The following is an 11459-nucleotide window of genomic DNA, read 5'->3' as shown; positions in this document are numbered from 1 at the left end:
TATTCAAAGGGAGTAAGTAATAGTTTTTCTTAAAATTATAATTTTTTCTGTTTTTTTTTTTATTTAAGCATAACACAACAATAATATTCCAATCCAAACATTCATTTAATTATGATTTATATTAAACATTTGCAATATAGTTTAAACAAAATTTGAATTACATTTACATATTTATTGTACATATATCGTTGCCCTAGTGTAAAAAGTGGCTAAATAGTTTTTTTTTTTAATTTTGTATTTTTCGGAACTTTTAAATAAGTTGAAAAACTTAAGAATAAATTTTTAAACAAATTAATTTGATATTTTTCAATATTTAAATCACATAAAAATCGACACATTCGGAGTAACTTAATAAGTTTTTTAACTTTAAATTATTATTGTTAAAATAAGTTATAAAAATCTCATTTGGTTATTTCTTGTATAGCGGTGACAATATGGTATATTTTGCTTTACCATTAATTTTGAAGCCGTGTTTTAATTAATAGGAAAATAAATGTTTTCTTGTACTATAATGAACTAAAAAAATAATTTTTTTATACTATCACGATAATATATATATATATATATTTAATAGTGAAAATTAAAATTTAACCATGACTATATAACCTTTTTTTTTTATTTTTACTAAGGAAATTAAATTTTGATAAGAAAATCACTTTAGACTATTATGTTTATTATGATACAAAATATATATATTTTATAAATGTTAATTTAAAATTTGTTTAATATAAAAATTAATTTATCTTTTATGTATATTTTTCATAATTTAAAAGAAATATTAGTGTGATATTATTTTGTTGATATATTAATTTCAAATTTCTAAAAAGATAGAAAACAACGTAATTATTGTTATTGAATATCTCTTGAAAAATTGAATATTATTATTAAAAATAACTTCAGAAGATCCTAATTAAGGTCCTAGTTTAGCTAGATTATTTTTATAGTTGTGTTTTACAATAATTTTCAAAAATGCTAAAATTTTCATGGTAAAATATTTTTATTTTTATTTAAAAAACTGTTAGGATTAATTAATGTGTATAATTTACTATCACAAATGCACATAATACTTTTTCTTTTTGCATGAAACAAGTTTTTTTTAATTCGTATAATAAATATATAAAACTTTAACAAGAAATATATGATGGTAACTTTTTTTTTTTAATAAATTCATTGAAAAAATAATTACGCATCTTATAAGCCAAAAATTTGTACAAAAATCTGTATAACTTTATGATAATTTTATTTTTAAAAAAATTCTACTAAATATCGTTTATTTTGCGTTAGAACATTTTTATCCACAAGCGATGCAATATAATATTATTATTGAAATAATCGTTTATATCTCATATATATCAATCGTAATAATAATTATTATTATTCTAAACCTTTATTTTACTTAAGACAAATATTTTCTATGCTTTTATATTAACACTGTAATAATATTTACAAAATTTGAGTAACTTAAAGTTATATCTTAGCTAGAGTCCTATGATATAGTGTTTAATATTCATTTTCAAAAAAGTAACTCTGAATAATACGATGAAATTTGTTTAAAAAAATAATTACACTTTCCCGAATTCTTTTAAATTAAAAATTATTTAAACAAATTATCAATGATGATGATAAGGTGACAAATTTTCCTATCCTTTTCTTAAAAGAACGTTCAATATTTATTGTTTAATCAAAATTCCTTATATTACAGTTATTTTATTTATTTATTTATTTTACGCCAACGGCATTTCAATATATACAATAAATTAAAGGTTAATGATAGTATTTACAACAACAAATATATATAAGATTATAAACATTACATGTTAGAGCACAATATAAATTAAGAAAATGAACAATATATGTTTGCATAATAGCAGATATAGATCTAATAATTATTACTAAGAGTTATTAAGTACACGGAGCATTCTATGCAAAGGATGATTATTGGAGTAATTAGTACTGTGAGAGGGAACAAGGTAAAGAGAGTGATATCTATTATAATGTACAGGTACTCGGAAAGAAATGGAAGATAAAAGGTCAGGAGCATCGACTGAACCACTAAGAAGTGAGGTGATAAATGAAATATCGGCATCTAATCGGCGAGAAGATAGGGTAGGAATGTTTAGGGATGATCTAACGGACGAATAATCATGAGGTGGGTGTTCAGTATTAAATAAAAAAGCGGCGTAGGATAGGAATCGGTTTTGCACTCTTTCCAAGCGTAGTTGGTCTTTGGCCAGATATGGGTGCCAAACAACTATTCCATACTCCAGAATAGACCGGACAAGAGTGAAATAAAGAGAGCGTAGACAGGCATGGGACGTAAAAAGACTAGTATTACGCTTTAAGAAACCTAGAACTTTCAAGGCTTTACCAACTGTGATATTTAAATGCTGCTCAAAGGACAAAGATTGAGAAAGATGGAACCCTAAATCTTTAACGGTAGTGACACGTTCAAGAGGAGAGCCATTCATGGTATATTGATAAAAAATAGGAGTTCGTTTTCTATGAAAGGAAATAGTGTGGCATTTACTTATATTGAGCGAAAGGCCAATATGCTGGGTCCAACGAAAAAAAGAATCAATATCTGATTGAAGCTGGCTGCAGTCAGAGATGGAATCAACTTTAAAATAAATTTTAATGTCATCGGCAAATAGAAGGACTTTGGAGAATGAAAGGCAACTACTAATCGAGTTAACAAAAATATCAAACAAAAGAGGACTAAGATGTCTCCCTTGGGGAACACCAGAAGGAGTAATGACTGAGTCCGATGTAGCACCATTGATTTTCACAAATTGCCTTCTTGAACTGAGATATGACTGGAGCCATGATAGTAAAGGATTACCAATACCGAGCGATCCCAATTCAGAGATAAGACGTCTGTGGCTTACCGAATCAAAGGCCTTATTAAAGTCCGTGAATACGGCATCGACTTGACAACCATCTTCGAAACTTTCTAATATGTACGTTGTGAGAGCTAGTGTACAGGTGTTAGTAGATTTGCCTGGACGAAAACCATGTTGATCACTTACTAGTATATGGTTAATACTTCTTTTAATACACCTGTATATGATGGATTCAAACAGTTTAGGTATGTGAGGGAGGATAGAAATAGGCCTATAATTAGAAACGAGTGTTGGATCACCAGATTTTAAAACAGGAGTAATAGAGCACGTTTTCCACACAGTAGGAAAAATGACCTCATCGAGTGAACGCCTAAAGAGAAGAAATAGAGGGTACACTAGAGAATTTTGGCAATTGTAAAGTAGACGTGCGGAAATACCATCAGGCCCATTGGAATTTTTATTTTGTAGTGAGTTGAGTGCAAGTTGCACATCATCAAGCGTAAAGTGGCAATTAGAAGGAAGTTTTAACGGATAAATATTATCTGTAGAGGGAATAAAAGGAGGAGAAACAGAAGAGTTATACACGGAGTAGAAGTACTCAGAAAATAGATTAGCATTATCACGAGGGTTATCAGCCGTAATGTTATCCCAATGCAAGGTAGAGGGCAATGTATTGTGTTGGCCTAAAACCTTAAAATGTTTCCAAAAGGAAGAAGGATTGAGAGTGAGCAATTGCTGTGTATAATTAATGTAGGACTGATAATCTATTTTAGATAACCGTTTACATTTCGCTCGAAGTTCAGAAAAAACTAAGTAGTCACTCGGCAACTTAGAATGTTTAAAAATTACATGGGAACGTTTTTTCTGTAGAATAAGATTTTTAAGTGTAGAAGAGGTCCAGAGAGGAAATTTCGGTGATTTATAGGTTTTAGTAGGGACAAACAGCTCAATGGAATGAAGCAGAGCGTCATTAAAAATAGAGGCAGCATCATCAATTGAATATTGTGATAAGGTGGCCTCCCAGTTAAATGAGTTAAAAAATTGTGAAATAGCTGCGTAGTTTGCAACTTTGAAGTCCTTGTAAGTGTGAGTATTATCTGCTACATCGTCATTTTGGAAAGGAAAAGTAATGTGAAGAGGTGGGTGGTAGGGATCAGGAATGACAAGTGGTTCTATTGCTGCTCTAGTAGTGACTTTACTGGAGTTAGAAAATATAAGATCGAGAATACTGCCATGACTATTAGGAAGGAGGTTATGCTGAAAGAAATTTAAAAAAGAAAAGGAGTCGATAATAGTTGTGGTGACAATATTATGATCATCAGTTGCAATTAACCCAAGCTCATCAGACGACCATGTAACATTTGGGAGATTGTAGTCACCACAAAGGATAACTGAGTGAGGTTTGTACGAGGATATAATTTGCTCAACAGAAGTGACATGGGATTCCATTATTGGAAGAGGAGAATTAGGGGGTATATATACACCACCTACCAATAGATGGTGAGAGTTAATGGTCAGATAAGCAAAGATTTGATCAACATTCGAAATACTTAGCTTAATAGGATGGAATTTAAGAGATTTATTGAAGGCAATTAGTACACCACCTCCTCTTTTAAAAGAACTATTGTTTGGGTTTCTATCAAGTCTTAAAACCTGATAACCAAAAAAACCAAGTTCACTATCACTTATGTCAGGTGTAAGCCAAGTTTCTGTAAGGATAATTACATCATAAGAGTGGAACGAAGGAAAGGAACATCTTAAATTGACTAACTTAGTTTTAAGACCACGTACATTCTGATAGAATATTTTTAGATTGAAGTTAAGAGCATTATTACATAAACTATTGTTTTTAATATTATGATTAACATTAGGTTTAGAAAAAGAAGTTTTAAAATTATTAAAAAACAAAATAAAAGAGTTTAAATTTTGTTGAGCTGAGTAACAATAAGTACAGTAAGAATGTAAACAGTGAGTGTGCGATGGATAGTTAATGAAAGACAAATACTGGTGTTGCTGAGAGATGAAGGGGCAAGAAGTCGCATTTAGTTTTTTGCAGTCCTGAAAGCGCTACTGGTAGTAGGGTTATTTGCAATAATATGAGGAAATCCATTTCTATATCTAATACTTATGCCTAGTTCTCCTTGATTTTTCCGGTTTTCAAGTTCCTGGTAAACACGTCGAATTTCCTGTCTTTCTAAGAGGGTGCGATCACGAGACACCTGTATTTTTTGTAAATTATTATCAGCTCCTACAGAGCGTTTAACAGCGTTAAAATCAACAACAAAGTTAAATGCTTGTTCTTTAGTTGGAAAAATAATTTTTAGGGCCCTTGGTTTTGTCTTATTAGGACGTCCTAGTCTAAAAAGTTTGTAATCAGAAGGAATGGACATTGACGTAGGTTGGATGGTTTCATTAAATTTTGTAATATCGTCGTTTGCTCGAGGAGAAGGTGAAGTTTCAGATGACTCTGGGAGACCATGCACAACGATGTTGAGAAGAGATTTTTCTCGTTCTGAAATTTCATTTAAAACATTTGGTAGAAGGCTATCATTTTTTGATGCAGATTCAAGAAAAGAAACCCTTTCCTGAAGGGCAGAAATATCAGATTTAATGACGGCGTTTCCTGCACGAATCTCTGCTAATTGAGATGAAAGTAAGTCAACGCTATTTTTCAGTTCGCTGAACATTTTATTAAGTGAAGAGCACAAGGTTTTGCATTGCTTTTGGGTGTTTTGTATTTCAGCAAAGGCTAGCCGAAATTCTTCCGCAGAAAGAGGGGTAGATGAAGGAGGCGTAACTTTTGAAACTTTGGTAGCTGTAGTAGAGTTTGATCTTGTAATAATTTGACATGAAGAGGTCTTGGGCGAGTTACTCATGTTGATCAATACTTAATACCAGCGTTAAAGTCTCCAAATGATAGGTTGATGATGGTATCGTGTAGTGGTAGTGTAATGACAGTACCCAGCGTTTAAGTCTCCGGAAAACATCTGATGGCAATAGTGCGGAACAAAAACAAAATGATAAGAACAGAAATAATGATCAATACTCACAATAAGTCGCAGAAAAAAGAACTGAATAAATTGCCAAACACCGCGTTAGGCAGGCTGAATCGACTTCCAGAGCTCAACAAAACCTTACGGAACGGGTGTTAGTCACTTTAGAAATAAAGCGTGCACAGATTTATAACTCTACTGTTTTCATAAAAATATAATATTGACTATCATGTTATCAATGTATGATGTTAAAATTATAAAATAGTTATAAAAATCGAACCTTATAGTATTTGTTAAATATACAGTCTAAATTCTCAATCTTATTTATTATTTATTTTCAATTTTGTAGCATGTAACTATTGTAAGAAAAGAGGGCACTTGGCCAAAACTTGTAAAATAAAAAAAAAGCAGCAAAATCTACAACAACACCAACAACAACAACAGCAGCAGCAGCAGCAGCAACAACAGCAGCAGCAACAACAACAGCAGCAGCAGCAGCAGCAGCAACAACATCAACAACAACAGCTACAACAACAACCAACAGAAAACTGCTGCATATTATAAATTTATAATATGCAGCATTTTTCTGTAGTGTTTTTTTTTTTTAATAAAAATTTTATAAATAACTACTTATTTGTTTTTTTATTTTTATCATTTTATTATTTATTCTAAGGTGTATATAAAGTAATCATATTGGATAAACATAGGCTGCATGAGTTTAGTACTTCAAATATACATCAGTAAACACATATCATTTGTGATCAGCAAATGATAAAAATTCGAAGTAGAGTTAAATTTTACATTTTTGTATACATTACGATAATTTAAGAATCTAAAAATATTTTACTTTAAGCTTGGTCACTACAAACTCTGAAATAAATTTTAATTCAATGTAAGAAAAGAAATTCTCTATTTAGTGTTGTGTAATGTACTACAATTTATCTCAATAGTTGCTTTAAATTATGCATTCAGGTTGATCAATTTATTTATTATTATTAACTTTAGGACTTGATATATAAAAATTAGTATGGTCGTAATTTCAAATGTGAAATACTATAGTTTTTCAGTATAATTGCGAAGTTGAGAAAGTAATTAAAAAAGTAGTGGTTTGATTTCAACATTAAAGTCCAAAAAACTATAAACTCAAGTTTCAATATTTAATCTTATTTTATCTTATTTTCCTTTAGTAAAATACATTTGTTTAAATTAAAAATTATCAAAAAGTTTTTTGGTGATGTCTAAAAGAAAAAATTTTAATTAATAAATTATTCAAAATACATTATGATTAAAAGTCGAGAAAATATTCATAACATTCAATTTACAAATTTGTTTAATGGTCTCAGGAATTTAAATGAACAAAGCATTTATTTTTAATTAAAAAGAAAATTTGACGTAATTTTGTAACTATGTAGGTAATTTTTAATTAGTATTTCTAACATGTTTAAATTACATATTAAATAAAGAAGTTTTAAATACAATTTTTTTTTTGGAGGAGGTTATTTAAAAAAAAACAACTTTGGTACTTGGTAAAATCAATTAAAAATAATATAAGGAAGTCTAAAAAAATTGTCATCAATCTCTACTTCTAGTAGTATCTCTACTATATGTTATTTCAAAATACTAATAATATGTTTGCATTTTATTTTTTATATGTAAATACTCATTTTTTACTAGTTAGCAATAATATCAAAAATTAGAAGTGATAGAAAAAGTCTAATTTTAGATTTGAAAACGGCGCGAAAAGTTGATTTAAAAAAGTATATTTTTGATTCTGATGAATGTTTCTTGTAGTCCAGTATATTTATTCATAAGTTACAAAAAATTCATTAATTTGTTAAAATTAAATATTATCTACAAATTTTTTTATATGCAAATACTATTTTTTAATAATATTAAAACTTAGAAGTGATAGAAAAAGTCTAATTGCACATTTGAAAACATTGCGAAAAGTTGATTTTGAATAGTATATTTTTGTTTCTGATGAAAGTTCCTTGTAGTCCAGTGTATAAAACTTATAACTTTGTTAACTGTTATAACTTTAACAAAAATGACCAAATCAGTATAATTTTTTTTATTTAGATGCATGTCTTTACTTATCATTTGTTTTTTTTATAAATCTAACTCTTTACCTGCCCACAAGTGGGATTCAAAATTATAACTTTCTTTTTTTTTAATTAAAGTAAATCATTAAAATTAATTCAGTTCTGGATATTTCAATTGTAGAATCTTTTTAAATACTAAAAATTACTTAGAAATGATTACTATGATTTCTATTTAGGTGTTCTATTACGACAAAAATACAAAAAAATAATGAGTTTTTCTGATAAATATACTGTAAATAGTAATTATAAAATTTCCTGACTGCATATTAGTCTTAAAAATAGCATAGTTTTAATTCTCATAAAAATTTCTATTTAATGATGTCAATTTCAAACTTGTAATTGAGCTAAAAGTGATTGTAACATATTCAATTTTTTTTACTATAAGCTTTCACAAATCTTTATCAAAAATTTTTCATCAACTTTAAAGAACCAAAAAAATAGGTTAAAAATGAAAATTTGGACTGATTATTTTTAACATATTAAAAATCAAATCAGTAATAATTTGAAAACAATTTTTTTTTCTTTTAATTATTTTATATATGTAATTAGTAATAATATAAAAAATTAGAACTGATAGATAAAGTCTAATTGCAGATTTGAAAACAACACGAAAATTTGATTTAGAAAAGTATATTTTTGCTTCTGATGAAAGTTCCTTGAAGTCCAGTGCATTCATTTATAGTAACAAACAATTTTTATTGATAATTATTGTATCAAGCCCTTTAAATTTTTATACACGTAAAAGTAAAGCAAAATATAACTTCTTTATTATTTTTATAATTTCTCCGTATAAATTACAATATTAAATTACTGAATATCAATTGTATACTAAATTTAATAATTATAATTAGTATTTATTCATATTTTATATTTTAAAATCAAAGACTTATTAATCAGGATATAATCAAAGAAATAAGAGTTGATATTGTTTTTGGAATAATCTACCAATTTTTCTAAATAAAACACTATCTACAGATTTGCATCGAAGCATTTTTTTTTTATAATGATTTTAATCACTGTCAGATATCATTATACTTGATCCAACTATGCCACGTCACCACTTTGCCGCGACCCCCCTGTACTGGGTTTTTTTATATTAATTCATTATAAATTAAAGAAAATTATAAAGCTACAAAGCAATTATACTGCAATTAAATCGCTCATGAGATTCTAAGTAATTTTTAACAAGTTGAAAAAATTGAAAATTTTTTTAAAATTTTTTACTTTTATCAACTTTTTTAAAAATGGATGAATAAAAACCATTTTGTTTAATAAACACCTTAGATATTTTCTTTTTATTAAGTATATTTTTTGACCCTTTACCTGCCCACAGGGAGAAATTCAAAATAGCAATTTTGTATTAAAAGTTAACTTTTTCAACCTTACCTTTGAAAATGTTCCGGAAATACTCCAAGCTTCAAACATATGTTAAGTTATAGGTTACAATGCACATTACAAGTTAAATTTAAAAAAATTGTCCCGAAACCTCATCTAATCACCTTAAAAAATTACAATACAAAATATTGAATATCAATTTCATACTACTTTAATTTCTATAATATTTGTTTATTCACGTATTATACTTATAAATCATAAAACTAGTCATCAGGATATTATTAAGGAATTAGGAGTCAATGTTGCTTTGGTATAACCCAACAATTCCTTCTAAAAATTAAACTCAATCTACAGATATGCATTGATACGATTTTTATGATAGTGATTTTAATTACTGTCAGATATAATCTATACTTGTATCAACTAAGTGAAATTCTAACTGTGCGGGTTTTTTTTTGTTTTTGAATAATAAATATATATATTTTAAAATTACCATTATCATGGATCAATAAAAANTTTTTAAAGACTGTTGAATCACAAAACTTTCCTTGAGCTCCCACATCAATAAAAGTAAAACAATAATTTGCATCACAAATAGCCATAAGAACTATTGAATAGTAATGTTTGTAATTATAAAAATCTGATCCACTCTGGATTGGTTTGATTAAGCGAATATGTTTTCCGTCCAAAGCGCCGATGCAATTTACAAAGTTAGCATCGTTTTCAAAACCCAAAGCAATTTCTTTCCACTTTTGCTGATCCGGCAAAGCCATAATTTCAGATTTAAGTCCCCATAATTCGCTGCATACATCTTCTACTATTTTACTAATAGTAGATATTCCCATTCTATAGGAGTAATGAAGGTCTGTGAATGAATTACCCGATGCTAAGTATCTATAAATACGAACTAATTAAAATATTACGTCAGTATTTATTCAAAAAAAGTTAGTATGATTTTTGAGTAATTACAAATACCGTTAAGTGGGTAAGATATCGTGTGTTAATAATAAAAATCTCAAAATATGAATTTTCAATTTAATTAATTTTTTTTTAAGTATAAAAAATAACTTTTATTAAACCCTTAATATTTTCCTATAGAAAAAACATCTATTCCCCGTTATTAGATTGATAATTATTATGTAGTTATTATAAAATTAGCCTCTTAAATAATTTATTTTAAGTAATATTTATTACTTACCTTAATGTTATGCACAGCCTTTCTGTCGGTGAAATAGGTACGCGAAAGTTACTATTTACGGTTAGCCCCTTTTCTAACTTTGAAAGTAGTTCATCAAACGATTTTATCGACATTCTGAAATAATTAAAGAATTTCTCCTCGTGGTCTCTTAATTCAGAAAAAAGGGTTGCAAAAGCGCCTCTAAGAGGTCTTTGAAGCAACATCAGGTGAACCCAAAATCGCCTATTTTTTTTTATTTTTGAAGTATTCTTTTTTAAAATGTGCCTGTAGACCGCAAAAGCAAACATGCATCTTGTCTGTTGGACATTCATTTTGAAAATAAATGGAAAACGCTATAGCAAAAACGCGGTAAAGTGTGAAACAAAAAAACGCTGCGTATAAGAATATCGTATACGCGCTAGTGTGAAACGGGCCTTACACCTTATTTTACGTTATTTTTTCGATGCGAAGCTGAGAAGGTATTAATTTACTTTGATGTGTTTTTTTTATTATTTCTTTATTTTTTTTTTGTGTCTGTTACCACTTTTTCTCAGATCTCTCCGAACCGATTTCTTTCAACGATACGTCAAAAGATCACAAATCGTATCTAGTCGAAGACATTACCCTCAAAAATTATAAATTTAAAAATCGCTAATTTTCCATTAAGACAAATAAAGTCCTCTATATCTAATGTTTGTAAGGTACATAAGGTATCAGGTATAAAATGGTAATAAGTTCTATAACGTACGCGCGCCCATTAGCAAAGCAAAACAGTAATCTATCAATATCATAAAATTCACATTTTGTCACGTTACAATTTTATACGTTTTGAAAGGAATAATTGTTTTAAGTTTTACATTATTATATAAGGAACTAGCAGATCATGTAGCTTTTGGAATAATCCACCAATTTTTTAAAATTAAACACTATCTAAAGATTTGCATCGAAGCGTTTTTTAGCTTCGATGCGAAGCTGAGAAGGTATTAATTTTACTATGATGTGTTTTTTTTTT

At 28.2% G+C, this 11459-nt stretch overlaps 2 protein-coding genes across 2 annotated transcripts; one reads left to right on the top strand and one right to left on the bottom strand.

Annotated features, from left to right (window-relative positions):
* Positions 1–6062: 6062 nt before the first annotated feature.
* LOC126898322 (ataxin-8-like) lies at positions 6063–6892 on the top strand. Its single transcript, XM_050672262.1, has 2 exons — positions 6063–6073; positions 6139–6892. The coding sequence occupies exons 1-2, from the start codon at positions 6063–6065 to the stop codon at positions 6395–6397; spliced, it is 270 nt and encodes an 89-aa protein (XP_050528219.1). The 3' UTR covers positions 6398–6892.
* Positions 6893–9426: 2534 nt separating this feature from the next.
* LOC126898321 (uncharacterized) lies at positions 9427–10779 on the bottom strand. Its single transcript, XM_050672260.1, has 3 exons — positions 10469–10779; positions 9764–10164; positions 9427–9434 (listed from the first exon to the last, which is right to left on the bottom strand). Exons 1-3 carry the CDS (start codon positions 10777–10779, stop codon positions 9427–9429), a joined length of 720 nt encoding a protein of 239 aa, XP_050528217.1.
* Between the last annotated feature and the right edge of the window lie 680 nt (positions 10780–11459).

Source organism: Daktulosphaira vitifoliae, unplaced genomic scaffold (genome assembly GCF_025091365.1).
Source record: "Daktulosphaira vitifoliae isolate Bord-2020 unplaced genomic scaffold, ASM2509136v1 Scaffold_2, whole genome shotgun sequence".
NCBI lineage: Eukaryota > Metazoa > Arthropoda > Insecta > Hemiptera > Phylloxeridae > Daktulosphaira > Daktulosphaira vitifoliae.
This window is presented reverse-complemented; position numbering and strand designations above follow the sequence as displayed.